This window comes from Fringilla coelebs (genome assembly GCF_963513975.1).
Source record: "Fringilla coelebs genome assembly, chromosome: 2".
Taxonomy (NCBI): Eukaryota; Metazoa; Chordata; class Aves; order Passeriformes; family Fringillidae; genus Fringilla; species Fringilla coelebs.
The window spans coordinates 36,416,636-36,434,295 of record NC_140029.1 but is presented as its reverse complement, the minus strand read 5'-3'; the positions used below and the strand labels follow the sequence as shown (position 1 = coordinate 36,434,295).

The window sequence follows — 17,660 nt, the reverse complement described above, 5'->3', positions numbered from 1 at the left end:
ATACAATATATAGACAAATTTAAGTACAGTAATAGTGTAGGTATTTTACCATCTTCACATTTTCTTGACATACTGGACAAAGCGATACACATGAGTCTGCCCCCAAGCCCCAGTTTCAGACAAAGGTGGTTGAATACTGCTTTCAGTGGCACATTCAACTTCCTCCCACATTTAATTTGCTAAAACTACAGAAACAGACCTTTTGGGAATATCAGGAATTATTTCCAGCTTCGTCCAGTGACATTCAAATGCTCAGGCAACTACCGGTAACTGTAATTTTATGGTTACTACAGATGTTGCACGCTGACAGGAAAAAGAAAGTTTTAGAACTGGACAAGCTATAGTAATCTAGAATTTGGTAGAGGAATTACATACAAAAATGGGGAGTTAATATATATAGTTTTCAATCTCTAGTTTCATTTTTCAAAATAAAACCTGTATATATAAATGGATAATATTCAAGATGTGTATAACAGTTGCTTTCTGGCTAAAACAAAATATTTAGACAGAATCTCACTTTCTGTTTTTCCGTTCAAATATACTAGCCAGTCCAGTCCTTGGGGAGAAAAAACTTCAATTTTTAAATCCTTTAGGATCCATCAGATTCATTATATATGCTAATGACTTTAACTTATATAATATATTATATTATGAGGTGAACTGTAGGGGTTTAGATATCAGAAGTATTGGTCTGGATGCAGTAAGCCAAACAGCCGTTTAAACATGATACTACAGCTGAAATAAGTCTCTGTCAGAATAAAAACCAACATTCATAAAAACAGCAGCAGCCATCAATAACAGTCACAACTGCAGGGATTTTTTACCATGTGTGGTTTTGCATTATAAGTAGAAGCCACAATAGTTTAAAGCAAAATTTTAAAAAATATTACTATAGTCTTGAATTTAATAATGTGAATTGTCACTCTTATAGCTGCTTATAGAAGTGTACTAAAAAAATTTACTTAAACATATGAATTTAAGACTTTCACTTTATTCAGCAAATTGGTTTATTTACACAATGGGGAACGCTGGTTGAATGCTGTCAATGTAATAAAAACAAATCTAACAGAGACAATACTGAACTCTCTCTATGTATTCATAGCAGAAATGACAAACTATTTCCTTACCTGTATCAGGAACATCAAGCGCAACAACGGGACAGTATCATAGGACACTGATTTAACAATAAACCACAGAGGTCCAGTAATACTATGGCAATTTACTCATGTATTTACTGACTTAAAAATAAAAACATTAAAAGTCAGCAATACCCAGTAAAAAGTTCTGTCAATTATCAGAGTCAAACTCTGATGAGTAGGTCAGTAAAACCTTATCAGATCATCCACAGTTCATAAAGTGACATGAGTTGCTTCAGACCACCAATACAGAAACAAAATTGATGAAAACAGATTCTCCTCTAAAAGGCAACGATGATCTGATAAGGGTTTAACTTAATGGAAGTTTAAAAAAAATAAGAATTGCAGAGCACAGCCCCTATTAGAACAAGCTAACTTTCCAACTTTCAAAAAAGACAAAAAAAATTTTGAGAGAAAGAAAAAAAAAAAAAAAAACAAAAACCACTTCAACATGAAGCTACCATACAAAGTTTGTGTTTGTTTTCCTTTTTTTGTTGTTTTTTTGTTTGTTTCTTTTTTTTCTTTTAAGAGTTCAGAGTTGAAATTTAATCCTGGCTTTTTAGGGAGAAGGACAGTTTTGGCCTAGACTTTCCTTTGCCCAGGATAATTTTTTGCTCTTCCTTTTGCTGACGCTGTCTCTCTTGTTCTAGTTTCATCCTCTCCTCATGAATCTTTCTTTGTTCTTCAACAATTTTCAATTGTTCTTCAGCCTATATAGGAAAACGGTAAAATTTAGGCCAGCATATTTTGTAGTCATAAAAGCAATTTACAAGTCCATATTAACTTCCTAACAGGTCGAATCCTGCATAAGTATGTAAGCAGTTCTGCCTGAGCTCGGTGCCATAGCTGGTTTCAGTGAAACCATTTAAAAAATGGTTATTTGAACTGAGTTTAAAAGAAACACAGAACTTTCTATAGCTAGTGTATCAAAATCTGGAGTGCTTACATGCCAAGTTTTTCAGCATTGCTTTGCAAACACCACATTACATTTTAATTAAGGAAGACATTAGATACATACAGATATTGTCCCAACACTTGTCACACGTAAGCTAAAGTAACATACACACATAATGAAGTCACATATCTTCAGGCCAAGGTCTCCCTGCTCCCATCTAAAAAAAACCCTCCTAATCCAAAACCATCTTCACTTGATTTGCAACTAGTCAATCCTTACATTGACCTATGGTTCTTACAGCTCTCCCAGTGGTCTTCTAAAGGTGCTTATTTAGTTCATTACATCAGTCAATACTTTAAATTTTCCATTTGTCCTCTTTCTACTGTAAGAGGTTGAGAAAAGGGTAAAACAGAAAGAAATCTAAAGCAGATGTAGTTCAAGCAAAAAGATTTAAGAAGCCTCATATTTATATGAAAGAGGTGTAATTACTTGGGCAATTGAAACTGACAGAGTTCAATCAGGACTTAGAAGCAGCTTAGTTTGTCTTATCATCAATTGATTAGAATCAGATAAATCATATTGAATGTTTTCATGTGGCAAGCATCTGATTTAAGAGCTTAAGAAGACCAACGTAAGTTAGACTTTCCTAGCTTACACATCTTAAGCTTATGCTGAAAGTCCCTTTCAGCACTTCTACATCAACGTTATACTAGAATCAAATCTAGTTTGTACTTGTCCCACTCAAAACAGAATTAGTCAGACACAGCTGAACATGTTGGCAAACTTACTTCAACCCTCCCCATGAGATATATTTAAAACGTACTTTATAAATTCTGAAGGCAGCGATTTTCCCTCTAAATTAACTGCATCTGAACTATTTTACCAGCCTAGTGTTACTGCTAAGGATCTGGTCTTTCATGCTCAGGGGAAGGAGAGCAGTGTTACTGATGGAACCAGCAATAAGCAAGTTAAACTCTAGAAAAGGTTGATTTGTTTATTTTAATTGTGTTGCAGATCTGGCAGAGACACCTGTATTTCCCTACAGAACAGTTAACTAACTACACCTTCACTTACCAGTTTAGCTTGTGCTTCTGCAATTTTTCGATTATTCTCTTCTAGTATTCGCTCTAGTTCCTCACGCTTTGCACGCTCTTCTTCCTAAAGGGGAGGACAGGGCAAGATGTTAGTAAAGTAAAATATTCATTTCTGCATGTTCACTAATCTTTCTCAGAATTCTTTTGTGAACTGACTTAAAGCGGCAGCTTTACAGCCACCTATTTTGCCTCACAACGGTAAACTGTGCAGCCACTAAAACTGGTTTCTAGCACTCAATTTAAATCATCCCGCCCAGTCCAAACAGCAACCAACTAAACCCTCCCTAATCATAGAATCCTGACAATTTATTACTAGAATTTTAATATCACACAAATCAACAAGGACAACTACAAAAACTGGATAGTATTTACCAAATTAAAAAGTAATATAGAAAATATAAATAAAGTGAATAGTTTGTCTCACCAATTAAGTATACCTACGTATTCTTTACCTATACTCCTTTAATCAGCATTAAAAGTTGAATATTTACTGTCTTGTCCAGTGTCCTGCAGAGTGTGCTCCTCGGCTGCCATACGCGCCAGCTTCCTCTTTAAAATGATTTGTACTGTTAGCTTGGCAATACCTGCATCAGCAGCTCAACCATTTATAAAGAAACAACATACAAGGAAGGCTGAGCTGAGGAATGCAGATGTTTATGGTAAGAAGGAACAAAAATATGTAAATCATTCCTAAGGCAAACAGTTAATAAGAAAAATACATTTACTGTTAGTGAAAAATACAAATGGTAATCCATACTTCATGGAGCTATGGGCTTCTTTCATGGGGAGAATGGACTTAACATTCAGTATTTTGACAATTTTAAGACAGCTGAAACTGTCTGCAGTATGAACTTGGAATTCAGGAGTCCAGGGAAGGCAAGATCAGGAAATAAAGCCTTGTAATTGTTGTTTTCTTGGTGAATTTTATGGAACTCTGTTATGCAACTCAAATATGAAGACTGCGTGAAAAATTTTGAAGTGTTTCAGTTCACATAATATATATCCAAATTATTTTTATATTTGGAGGATTTAAAGTTAGCCAGAAGTTTGTGTCTGTGTAAGAAAAAAAAGTTAATACGAACAAAGCAAGCATATGAAAACTTCTTACTATGACTAGTAACCAGCTACTAGCTAGCACACTTCACTCCAGGCATGGAGGTTCATTCTGCTTTACAAGGAACTGGTGGGACTTCTCCACGTGATGAAGATTGCAAAAATGCTTTTTTTAAAAAAACAAGTCATCCATCTGATCAAATGAAAACCTCTACATATGAAGAATTTGCTGACTACAAACACGTAAATTCAACTGAAACTCTGATATTAAAATCTGAATTTGCAAGAAAAGTATAATTTATTTATTCTTTTTGGTATTTATTGTAACTCAGCATTCCATTTAATTTGATACTATGTGACTGACAAGTCACATCTAGTACGAAGGGGAAAGCTGCAATGCTACTGTCTCTCCTTTCGCAAGCCAATCAAAATATTAATTTAAAATAAACTGTGTAGGATGTAGAGAGTGAAAAAAGCATTCAACACTTATGACTATTTAGCACAAATTTCCTCTATGGTTTGAAGTTTGTCTTGAAATTTCTGGATCCTGGAATGATTGGTGCAGGCAGGCATCAAAGCCCTTAGTAGCAAATTACTGTCTCACAGAAAGACATTTTCAGCTTCTGCTCCAGCTGCTGATTAAAAAACAAAACAAAACAACAAAAAAAGGCCCCAAAAACCCAAGTCACACGTTCAGCTTGACTTCAGACAAGGGCAACCTGCTCTTTTATAACTTCTAGGGAGAAAAAAAGGAGTTGTTAGTAGTTATTAAAAATGGATATAATGACTTGGACAGAGATCCTTCGTGAAGACGTGGATGGGCTTATGCTCGAAGTCCCAGAATTAGTCCAATGTATGCTCAAGGAAAATGTTCATTTTAAATGAAGAATAAGAAACCTATTTGTTAAAGACAGGTACTGCAGCTCACTGCTGGACCCTGCTTTTTGCCTGGCTGAAGGCAAAAGCCTCTTACAGTCTAGGTAAATAAAATGAAACAAATGAAGGATACATAATTACATACTTTTTAATACCCTTCCCCAAAATGAAAGGACTGCTGATAAATCCTGCAGCCATGGCAAAAGTTTCAAACAATTCTGAAATATATGTAGGTCAGTTCCATTAAGAATCAAGTATCCTTGTTCAGGTTTTAGGAGAGTAACTGTTTAAATATCAGTGGGCTCCTCTGAATAGGCTAGAAATTAAGTTTCGCAGCAATGCAAGTTTATATGAGAAGGGAATTAGATTTGCTGTATTCCATCTCTTTGTGAACCGAACAGGAGGCACAAACCGACACTGAAAGTTTTGCCATGGACTGTCTCTACTTTCCAAACGACCGAGCGTTACCTCTCTGGCTTTTTGTGCTGCAAGTTCAGCTTGTCGCTGTCGCTCGAGTTCTTCGAGCAACTGTTTTTCCATGATGCGCTTAGCCTCCTCCACCCTGCGGAGAACCTCTCGCTCAATCTCATCCTTTCTTTTCTCCAACTCTTCTTCTACGCGTTTAGCTACAAGTTCTTCCACCCTTCGAGCTGTTTCTTCCTCTATGAGTTTCTCTTCAATTTCTTGTTGACGGCTGCAAAATGCAAACATGAGGATTACATTTTTAATCAATAATGTTGGCACTGAAACAAAGTCCTTCAACACACAGCATCAGCTATGCTACTCAATAACTTTTACACATAGATTATATATTTAACGAATATTTTGCCCTACATTTAAAGAAACTGAATATTCAGGCAGTGCTCCTGTAACAGGAAATCCATTCCGACCATTCCGTATTAAGTATCTTTCTATATAACAGACTAAATTGAGGACAACTATCATTCTATTTCTTGATCACAAGTGGGGGGGGAAGAAAAAACCCAACCCAAACCAACTACTACAACACCATGTCCCCCCTCCTCCAAAAAATCCAAACCTCACGCAACTTTGACCATCATTTGCCCTTCAGGAGTTTATATGGTCTCAATTTTAGGCCACATATAGCAATAATATCCTGTAAAATCTTGCCTTAAAGCCACCACCTCAGAGGCACCAAACTATCTCCAGTATGTTAAAACAGAAGAAATAAAATTTGTGATTTCAAATTTGTGATTTTACCTATAATTCCCAAGTGTTATACCTATAATCTAGCTATCCAATAATTTACCTTAAGAAATTTCAGTAACTTCAGATCTTAACTTTTTTTTTATTGCAGGACTCTGTTTCTACCTTAATGATCAAAAATAAATTATATCAAGGACTAAATAAATCCTTGCAAACTGCATCTTTCCATATTCCAAGTCTTGGAAATATTTTCAAATGTCTTGTCTTTATTTTAGTTGAGCAGCAGTATTATCACTCAGCCTGATCACTGTTTTAATTTTTCATTAGAAATGATACAAAAATCAGGTAAATTTGCAGGTTATTACAACACAGAGAAAAAATTCCAGGTAGTAATCACATGTGCAACATGGCAAGGATGTTAGATATCCAGGGATGAACAACAGTGAATACTCTATATTTCATGTAGCACAATTTATCTGGAGTTATTATGGGCTTTGGGGAGAAGACTCTTGGTACTTGATATTGAACTTCTGTTTCAAATATTCCAAGAACTACAGAACAATCTTAAGAAACTTTTCTTCTGTTCTGGCCTGCCAGCAAGATTTAGAAGAACTACTGTTTAGTATCTTAATATCCTGTCATTTCCAGAATGACTGCATTTTCCTATCTCATTTGGAAAATCTTTCCTAATCTATCTTATTTGAAAAACAACTAATTTTAAAAAAAGTTACATAATTTACCAACTTTTAGATGAACCACAGCACAACTTGCAAATATGCAATAGGAGATGTGAAGTATGGATTACTTAGCTAGATAACCATGGGAAATATAAAGGTGAAAGGCTCCCAATTTCCCCTAGTCATGTGTCATGTTTTCAAAACTACTGAGCTATGTGGATCTACTCCACTTACTGAACTAAGTGGATCTCCTTCAGTAGAAAGTTTTGGAATCCCCAACTCAATAATTCGGCCAGAGAACACCAATTTTAATCTTACAATCCTAAAGAGACAGCAAATTTATCTGGGAGCACATTAGACCAGCATTCCTTTTTCCAAAATGGACGCAAAATATCTTGAAGTGATTTTTTCCGGGAAAAAAACCCCAAAGCAAGGTAAGGCATACAAAAAACCTAGACCACTCCCAGAAAAATGCATCAACCCCACTCAAATAAATATAATTTTATTTAAAAAGGTTTCCTTTCCCTTTTATTCAGCAGTGAGTACTCTCACCATCCTGAACCAACACTGCTTAGTATACATAAGAGGCTAGAGTTCCAGATAAATAAATTGTCATTAAGTTCATATTCTCATGTTTTATTAAACGATCATAGCTTTACATTTAACATCAGGAAATCTAGAAAAAAAGTTAGCTAGTTGAATAAAGAGTGCATAGTTACAAAAATACCATTGCATTCATGTCTGAAACAGATTTCTAAATATCCTCAGCAATTGATGAAGCACTCAAATTCAACACTGTGCCTGCACATGTTCCATTCTTCTCACTCCAACAAACTCCATTCAAATTTAATTAAATGAATCAAATGTATTTTTAGACTTATAGGCAATGATATTATAATGGCTTAGATCTTACTAAGGAAATAAAATTAAAAGCACACATATAAATCTCAGTGATTTATTCTGTAGCATACCAACTTTTTTTTTTTAAATCACATGAACTTACAGTATTTTATCGTTTTATCATCCTGGCCTACTGAGTTATGATTCCAGAGCAACAGATAAGTCACTAATGTAAAAAACTATTTTTTGTATGATCCATTTACTTCTTAAAGACTAATTGTATGAAATCTGCAGAAAAGAAACAACTTACATTTTACAAAATTTCTGAGGGGAAAAATGTCATACCTCCAAGGCAAGGAAATGAGCACTATAGGAAAGGGCTGAAGTTAGGCTGTGTATTGAGATTTGAACAAGACATGAGAAGAAGAAAGTCAGTTCCAATGTATGAAATGTCCTCTAATGGACATAAGAAGAAGGTCAGTTCCAATGTATGAAATGTACACTAATGGAAGTACTTCTTTCCTTATCTAACATGAATCTAGACTAACATACCTAACACAATTTACAGATGGCTTACTAAAGTACTATACTTTTCTACTCTAAGTTTTATTGCCTTTTTTTTTAAAGTGTGTTGTATAAGTATCAAAATTCCATACCTTTTCCAATACTGGTTCAATCTTTTCCAATACTGGTTCTTCCTCAAATGTCTACTATTCTGTAGCAAGTATTGCTGAAATATCATATTCCTTCTATAGAGACTTCATGAGCATTTTAAAATTTCAAAGCTAACTTACATAGAAAATTTGCTTACACATGAACTAAACCAGCTCTTAAGTACTAGAATAAACTACTCATTCTATTCTCAAATTTTTAAGACATTCCAGTTCTTCATTGTAGAATTTAGGTACTGAATGAAATTCTAAACCACAAAACTAGGATCAGTATGTCAAAATATGTCAGTTTTCACATGTTTGTGTTACTGTAGAAGTTTCTGACTGTCAAAACTCTGAAGTTAGCAAAGGTGATTATCTTCAAAGGAAAATAAAAGCGACAGCTTGGGCTCACCAAGGCGGACAACGACAACTAGTATTTCCTGAGAATGATATGGCTTAAGTAAAGCTCCACCTAAGAATTAACTTGGCTTCATATCTACAAAGAAATGCTTTTTCTGGATAAGGTGGTCCAATGAGCAAAGGTAGTGTTCAAAAAAAAAAAAGAATCACCTGATTACAAACCATTCTTCTCTCTGCTGCATAAAGGTCTGTTTTATAACTCTATATGCCGCTAAACATATTAATGTATCCCCATCGTTTATTAAAATAGTATTTCTATCTGCAGCCTTAATAAATAACCACATTCCCCATAAGCACAACATAAACTGAAAAAAGGGCAAGGTTTCAAGTCCCCGGATCTCACTGTCCCATTTGGCAAGAAAGTAATCCCACAGTGTTAATCTAGCAGCTGCATAGTTTCTTGAAACCCTGACTCGAGCACCTCCAGATGCCTCCGCTCGACGCGTAACAAGCTCCACGCCACGAAGGGGAGGGGCGGGCGTGTGGCAGTGCAGCACAAAGCCTCAGGGGCGCCGAGGCCTCCGGCGCACCGGGAAGTTTAGGAGCAGTGCAGCAGGGAGAGACCAGCGGCGGCGGACGGGAAGCGGGCAGAGCCGGCGAGAGGGAGGAGGCGTGCGGGGGGCTCGCACCCGAGTGGGCGGCTCCTAACGCACCTGAGGGAGCCGGGCTTTGAGAAAGGGGCGGATGGCGGGAAAACAGGCATTGGTGCGGCCTCAGCGCGGGCCCAAGCGCGTGTAGCCAGCCGCGGGCGGCCCTAGCCCACAGAAAGAAGGCGCGGAGAGAGAACCATCGAGCACTTCCCTTCCTCCCCCATCCCTCACCACCCCCCCTCGTCCCCAGCGCAGGCCCGGGGCTCACATTTTCCGCTGCCGCTCGAACTCCGCTTTTTTCTCCTCCTCCTCCCGCTTCTGTTTTTCGTCCAGGCTGCTGCGCTTGCTCACCGTGCGCCCGAAGATGTCGATACGGTCGGGGGGGGAGGAGGCGCGGTCGCGGTCCCGGTCCCGGTCGCGCCGGGAGGAGGGGGCCGTGTTAGAGCGCGAGCGGGAGCGGGACTCCCGGCGCCGGTTCCGCTTGCTCTCCCGGGACTTGGAGCGCTTCCTTGCCCGCTCCTTTTCTCGAGATCGGGACCGCGATCGGCTCCGGTTCTTCTTGTTGTGCTTGGAGCTCTTGGTGTGCTTGGAGCGGGACGAGCTCCGGCTGCGGGACCGACCCATCCCGGCAGAGGAGAGAAGAGGCCGCGCCGGTGACCGCTCGACCACCCCCGCCCCCTTTGCTAGCGGCGCCTGGGAGAGGTGCGAGGAGGCTCTGCGCGCATCAGCACCGCCCTGGCGGGCCCTTCGTCTTCCCCCTTTCCACCGCTTTGCGCTGCAAGGAAAAGGAACAGGCCCCGGGAGCGGGAGCGAGTCCGGACGCAGCCAAGATGGCGGCCCTGGCTGAGCAGTGACTCTCCTCTCCCGCCCCACAATGCACCGCGCCGTGCTCGAGCCCTTCGCTCCCCTCCCCGCCGCCTCCGGCGCCGTGCCGGAGGAGCACGAGAGCACTCGGCAATATTCGGCAGCCAATGGCGAGCGCCGCTCGGAGCGGGCCCCTCGGCGGCGGTGGCGGAGAGTGCCCCGGCTGAGGGGTCGCCTCAGAGAGAGTTGCTGTATTTCCTTTGATTGAAAGTTCTCGCAAACATCGGTTATCTTATTTTTATTTTGTTTTGATACGGGGAACAGAGAGAATTATCACTGCAGGTGAAGGAAGTTGCGAAAAACACTCAGAGCCCCCACTAAATTGTGAAAAGGAGTTTTTGAATCCTCTGTTGCACCCCTGTGAAGACCCACCCTTAAAGGGAAAGAATCGCCTGAGCTTCGTAAATGGTCATTGGACGAAAGGAACCACAAAAGTCCGAGGGATCGCAAACAACCAGAAAGTTTTATCAGTGAATTACACACTTGGCAGAGAAATTAGTATGTTAGTCCCTGACCTACCGTATAAGCACATGGCAGTGGGTTTTGGATAAAGGAGCAGGGTGAAAGGGAAGAGAGAAATTAAAAGAGAGAAAGATGAATTAAAGCAGGAAAGATGAAAAAGAGGTCATCAGTCCTGGTTCCAGCGTAGACCCCGCTGAGGGGATGTCAGTCCAGCTGTGTCGGTCTGGCCGATGAGATGCCCGGGGTGCCAGGGATTTATTTCCTGGTGGTTTCAGTGTGGTACAGGGAAGGGCCGTCTTGGTCGTATTTAAATATATTTACCTGTAGACGTTATTGTCCATTGTTAACTACAGGTGTGTAGGCATAGGAGAGTATGAACTCAGTGGTGTCCAGGTCAGGAAGAGAGTATGAACTCAGAGGTTCTATAGGCATCTGTGTAGGATGGTTTTATCCCAGTTCTGCCATGTAATTGTTAGCCGTTTCTGTGATGACAAAATTTGGAAACTGGTGTTATTCTTTATTTTAGTAAACTGGTGCAATCTATAGATAGTTAACCTCATTCTTTACTTTTAGCTCCTTGATATCTTTCACAACTTGTATACCTTTTTTTTTTCTTTTTTTTTCAATAGGTCTGCATTTTTTCTAAGTATATTTACTAAGCTTGCAGAATATTCCTGTATATAATCCAATACATAATCCAATCTCACTAAAAGGTCTTTTCTTCTAATCATATGATTGCCTTGTTTTCTTTTTCTTGAAGGAAGACTTTCTTATTTTAAAATTCAGTCTATCTAGTACCAAAAATAAATCAAATAGAAGCATCTTTCTGACAGGTCACTGTGCAAGTAATAGCGGAGTAATGGACACGGTGAAACCTGCCCGGCAGGAATTCCAGTGCCACCGGCCCTGGGCACTCTGGTTTGTCCCTAGCCCGGGGGAAGCTTATGCAACAGGTAGCTAAGGAACTTGATAAATCGGACCTTTTAGCCCCTGACCGGGTAGGTGAGTTTCTAGCTGGCACCTTTCCTGCAGCAACTTGTCTGCAAGTGTGTACTGGAGCTTTTAAATTCACACGGTGAATCAGGTTCTGGATGAAAAAGGGATCATAATTTTTTTAGTAGTATGTGTCATAGTGGATGTATTAAACTTGACCTGAAATGTAGCAGGGAGGAAGGGGCAGAATTAATTATTTTACTTGTAACTATAAATGGGTTTTAAAAATATTTATCATAAACCGAGTTTTCTCTTGATAAGTCACTATAACCGGGACCTGTATTTATTGTTATTTTATTCTTATTTAGTAATATTGACTCATCACAACTATAAAATGTAATATGCAATATTTTGTAAGAAGAATTAATTATGATATATTGTATAGAATTAAGGAATTATATAGATTAATGCAATAATTTTCCCCAATACATTACTGCATTGTTCCATGTAATTTATTTAAAGTTTCCAAATTAATAAGAACACAAGATTTTTAATACCTGTAATAGCTTAAGGTCATTAGTCTATTTACTTTGTTATTTATGAGGACTAAATTCTAGTACTTCTGGAAAAAGCTCATTGTCCTCTTAAAAATATATTCCTAATATTCCTAATAGATGAAAAATTAGTAGAGGAACTTTTCTATCTATTTTTTTTTTACTTTAAAGTTTGGTAGTTGTTTGATTACTGGGGGTTTTTTTGTTTGTTTGTTTTTAATATTTAAATTATATCACCTTATTTTTCCTAGCCTAATAGTAGTAAAATATTTAATAGTAGTAAAATATTAATATTTAGGTGTTTTTTCCCAGATATAATTATAATTGATATGATATTACAGTACCAAAAGGAACTTTTTAGTAAATACTAAATTTAAAAACTTTGTTTAATTACATAATTTAATTTCTTGTTTTCAACTAATTAAAAAAGAAAATGGTAATTTCCCTTGTAAGTTTCCATTCAAAATTTTCAATATTTGATTAAAGTAATGCAATTTTTTCTTATTAAAAATGTTAGAATTTTGAAGTTTTTAATCCCATGTGTTTGTTTTATTCCCAGTTTGCAAGACATACTGAATTTCTACTCACTTTTGTGTTTTTGCATTTTTTTTCCATTTTAATGTATCTCAGTATATTAAAATGCATAATTTGCTTCTTAAAACGGTTGCCTTGGAGTTGGAAAATACCTTATTTGACAGCCAAATGGTGGCATAATTAAAGCACCTCACCCTTCTTTACCTTGGCTACTGTCATCACATGAAATCTCTCAACCCATAGGCATTTGGGGGTAGCTCCATGGTGATACTGTGTTCTCATAATCTCCAAATTGTACCTGCTCCTGCTTGCACCACCACTTCTGTCATTAGCTGGGTCAAGAGGGATCTTGGGAGATTAAAGGTGGATTATTTTGGGTTGTGCTTGTGTGGCACAGCTGGATGTGAGATCTTTGCAATAGGTCTAAAATAGAAGAACTCTGGAGGGCAAGCAGGGGAAGAAAGCAAGAGCATAATAGGATAAGGTGTTTGGTATGTAATTTGCTGTCACCTGGTATAGTCTGCCTCACAATAGTAAGAGGGCAGAAGTAGCACAGAAGAGCTAAGGAAGAAAAGGTGGTTTAAATGTGTATTAGTTCTTTCAGAGTAGCTGTTTCAGGCAGAGTTTATAACAAGGTCAGAAACTGTGAATACAGGCTGTGGGGTTTTAATTTTTATTTTTTATTCTAAGTGAGTCAGCGCTGGGATTCACGTCACGCAGATCGCAGAAGCTGTACAGGAGTAGAAGTTGTATCACTTAGTCACTTTTTAATGATTTGTTTTTTTTTTTTTTTTTTGGTACCTAATGCTGGAGTTGCTTGTTGTGCTTATGCATTTTCTGTCAGGTGCTTTGTTTCTCTTTGAGCAGCTCTGTGGAGTTGTGAGCTGCTAAGCTGCAGAGGTAGGGAGATGAAGCACCTGGGAGACTGGCAGAACAGCTGAGAGGAAGGCATGGCAGGAGCATGGAACAGTTGGCAGAAAGAGAAATATTCTTTCTAAAACTTGAGAGAATAAGTCGCCAAAGCTCTGCTTCAAAGGACTGTCAAAAAGGGGAAAATCACTTTAACTGAAAGAATGTAGAGGAAATGCTGTAAAATGAGAAATTAAATAAATGGAAAGAGTTTTCATATGGTACCTATAAAGGAAAGTTGAGTAGATTATATGCATAAGTATAGTTATTAGGTAAAATAACTATTTTCCTCTTTTCCATATGTTCAGATGATAATCATGTCCTTGGAAATGAGCAATACTGTACAGAATGCTGTTGAAAGTGTTTTGTAATTTGAATATGCAAAAAGGAAAAGCTTGAGTAATCAGGACTAGTGTGTGTATATACGAGATTCAAATTAATTTAAAACAATATCTGGTTTCTTTCCCATGTGGATTTAGTTTTAGAAATAAATAAAATTGCTACATTTAGATCAATGTGGGAATTTAAAAATTAATTATCAATGTGGGAATTTAAAAATTACATTAATTTTCAATGTCAGAGGACTTTTTTTTTTTTTTTGCTTTATGTAAGCCCACTAACCACTTTTTTTAACATTTGGACTGCCTTTATTCTGTCTACATGGAGGAAGGGAAAGGAATGTTCATTTGCATGCTTTGTTTGCAGTGCCTGGTCTATTTAGGTCCTAAACAAAAGCTCTTGAATGCTATTAGAAGTGGTGAACAAAAATTCTGATCACAATTTGAGACACTGATCTGCAAACTATCGTGATTCATAGTAATGCACCATTTTCTCAGTATTTTTTTTTCAATATTGTTGATACCATGCCAAGTACGCACATATAAGGTCACATATAATTATTTATATACAGACCTATGGCTTGGTCCATCGACGTATGGCAATAAAAGAAGTTCAACCAACCTTCCTGAGCAACTGCATAATTATAGAGCTACTTTAACTCTGTAGGCATGCTCTTATTTATCTGAAGGATTTAATAGCAATTATAGTTCTGGTATGTGTGACTAGGCATTTAAGCCAATCAGCAATGAGTTGACGTGTCATCTAAGTCTCATGAGGGACTGATCCAATGTGAATCCTGGGACAATGCCTTTAAAAAAACCCAGAAACCACGAACAAAACAAACCAGAGTGGAAACGAACACTGTTATTCAAAACCAGATTGCTGATGATTCAGTGGTTAACATAGTGGTTAGACTTGTTGGACAAGCAGGAAAATGGGATTCAGGTGTGTCCTCATTCATATCAATGTCTCTTCCTTCCCATGACCGTATGTTAATTACCAGGCCAATGTCTAGGCTGGAGGAAGGTGAGAAGGGAGCTAGGGGCAAAGTTCCTCTCCATGTCCTCACAGATTTCACAAAACAGAAAATGAATATTCACAGGCAGGAGGCAACATGTTGTAACCTAATGTCAGTGGCACTCTGGAAGCAGGGGAGCAAGTTGCTCTGGATTTGAGTCTATTCAACAGACTAGTTTTAAATTTTGTTCCATAATCATGAGAAAAGAGACAGGGCTAACCCTGAGAGCTGGATCACAAAACTTGGCAGGTGCTGCTTGGGTGTTGTATAACATTTCCCCTCCCACGGCAGCTGCCTTTCAAGAGGACTGAGTGTGTTCTGTTCTTCAAAGGCTACCTTAGGTGCTGCCCTCAGGAGAGGACTCCCAGTTTTTGGCTCCTGAATAGATGAAGATGCCACCTTTGTGGTGCTGACTCAGACACTTTGGCTTTAACACGGCGACAGCCACGCCTCCTTGTACAGCACTTCCTCTTGGCTTTGAGTGTTCTAGTTAGCATGTGTATTTGATGAGTTCCTAAATTATGTTTCCTTCTGAAAAAATTATTTGGATTAAATACTGGCTGTGGAAATTTTATATCCAGAATGTTTTGCATATTTTATCTGCAACTATGATTTTTCCTGCGTTTTTTTCCTGCTTATTTCTCTTCGTTCTTTAAACACACTAATATCTCTAGTAGTACCACTTTTTTGTATGAAAATGACTGGGAGGGATTACTTTTTTTTTTTTTCTCTCTCTCTAAGTAGTCAAGAAGCAACTTGTTTATGATAAAAATAGGGTTGCAGGTTTGGGAAAAGCATCCTACCTATACTTCAAAATTAAACCAGTGTTACCGCAATTAATGGGAATTGAACCTGAAGCATGATTTAATGTTTATGTCTATTCTGTTAAAATTTTATCAAAAAAAGGTCAGATGAAACCTTTTTTTTTTTTTTTATTCTACTCACCATGCAAATCGATGAACTTTAAAACTTGTACATATTAGAGTGGGCAGAAAATAAGAGTTATGCTTAGTTAAAAAATATAAGACATGAGCAAGCCAGTTTAGCAGGAAGTCTTCTGAGTGCCAGTTTCTGCCTCCTGTATTCACGAAAGTAGTGCTTTGTTTTGCAAGTTGATTTGTTAATTAATTTTCCTGACTTGTTAGGTTAAAGGTTGAAGGAATAAAGTTTTGGGGCATGATGCAGTTTTATTGAACAGTTTTGTTTTAACAGAAATTTAACTTTTGAAACTTTTGGAGAAAAATCTCACTAGAATGGCAAAAGCTGAGACCCTGTACTTGTAGAAGTCTTTCTTAATGATCTGAAGAGTAATAAAATACTAAGAAGGAGATAGAAATTTTGAAGTCTGTTTTTCTGGGAGTTTTCATTTGTGTGTCTCTTCACTCTTTTTGGAAGACCAAAAATACTGTGGCATGTGTTATTTTCCTCTAGTATTCGTCCTTATGTTTTATTCCTAAATTATTCCTAATATCAGTAGTAGTTGTTTGCAGATTATTGGATAATTTTTATACTGCAATTATAGCAATTCTGCAGGTCAAACTGAATAGTATTTTCATGAGGGATCTGGCTGACTTGTCCATCTCAGCAATACAAGAACAGGGCTGTCTTGATGATTTGCAAAGCTATGAACACTGGGCACCCTCAGCATGAGTAGCATCCAACCCCCTGCTTACGTAGTGTCCTGCCACACTGCACACAGCTACACACTCTGTAGTGTCTCTGTACAGTCTCTTTCATTGGCTGTCAGCCCAGCTGGGCACTGATTTCACAATGGGTTTGGTTCATTTGGGTCTAAGATGACAGTGTTAGAACAAAACCAGCTTCTAAATGCATGGAGTATCTATTGCCTAGATGTACTATTCCCGAGATATACCTGGCATCAATGTCTATCTGGTTTCTGGTCACTGACGGTGTTTTGTGTTGACGTACGAGTTTGGTGAAGTTGTTTTCACGTTTCTATCACAGATGCTAATTGTGGCTTTAAGAAGTCTTGGGATATAATCTTGGTAATGTGGGAAACAAAGTAAATGTGGAATGGAAAGCACATTTCTTCTTTATCTCTTACCTGCATTATTACTAACTTTTGAATGGATGAAACATATGCTTCTATTGTTTAAATCCTTGCAATGTGTAGTATAGTGGTATATTTACATTTGAACAGATCTCTGTATTTTGCTTTGTGTCCTGTTTTTGGAGACGAGGAAGCAGCTAAGGGAAGAAGAAAAAGTTGGCCATACAATGCTAAAACATTTGAAGAAATACTGTGTTAAAAACCACTTTTAAAGGTGGGTACTGCTGGTTGTGAATAAGAGTGGCAGAACATGATTGTATAAATGAAACAGTCAACACATATACAATAACATTTCAGCTAGAATAAAATCTTGGTTTTGCTGTTGAAGCAAATCTCTCAAACATCAGTTTAATTTCATTTGGAGTGGTCTCAAACTGGGTTATTTTTAGATAAGACTAAATCTAAAATAAAAACTGAAACATGGTACATTCTGTTTGAACATAGACACTTTTTTTTTTTCTGTGAGGGTGACTCAGCACAGGTTGTCCCAGAAGGTTTTAGAGTATTCATACTTGGAGATATTCTGGGCATGGTCCTGGGCAACCTGCTCTAAGTGTCCCTGCTTGAGCAGGGCA

At 38.0% G+C, this 17,660-nt stretch overlaps 1 protein-coding gene across 2 annotated transcripts; it reads right to left on the bottom strand.

The window, feature by feature from the left end:
- Window positions 1-1,439: 1,439 nt before the first annotated feature.
- ARGLU1 (arginine and glutamate rich 1) lies at window positions 1,440-10,255 on the bottom strand. 2 transcript variants are annotated; one of them, XM_084201286.1, is made up of 4 exons: window positions 9,670-10,255; window positions 5,523-5,748; window positions 3,106-3,189; window positions 1,440-1,846 (listed from the first exon to the last, which is right to left on the bottom strand). In XM_084201286.1, exons 1-4 carry the CDS (start codon window positions 10,023-10,025, stop codon window positions 1,682-1,684), a joined length of 831 nt encoding a protein of 276 aa, XP_084057412.1. In that variant the 5' UTR covers window positions 10,026-10,255; the 3' UTR covers window positions 1,440-1,681. The 2 variants fall into 2 exon arrangements, 1 of the variants encoding a protein (XP_084057412.1); XR_014615975.1 differs by lacking the exon at window positions 1,440-1,846 and having other exon boundaries at window positions 3,617-5,748.
- Window positions 10,256-17,660: the final 7,405 nt, after the last annotated feature.

Bases quoted from the DNA above. Each gene is read 5' to 3' on its own strand.
- ARGLU1 (XM_084201286.1), bottom strand. From the start codon at position 10,025: ATGGGTCGGTCCCGCAGCCGGAGCTCGTCCCGCTCCAAGCACACCAAG. The intron at 5,749-9,669 runs GTGAGCCCCGGG...TGCATTTTGCAG, and splicing joins TTCGAGCGGCAGCGGAAAAT to CCGTCAACAAGAAATTGAAG. The intron at 3,190-5,522 runs GTAACGCTCGGT...CCTCCCCTTTAG, and splicing joins CAGCACAAAAAGCCAGAGAG to GAAGAAGAGCGTGCAAAGCG.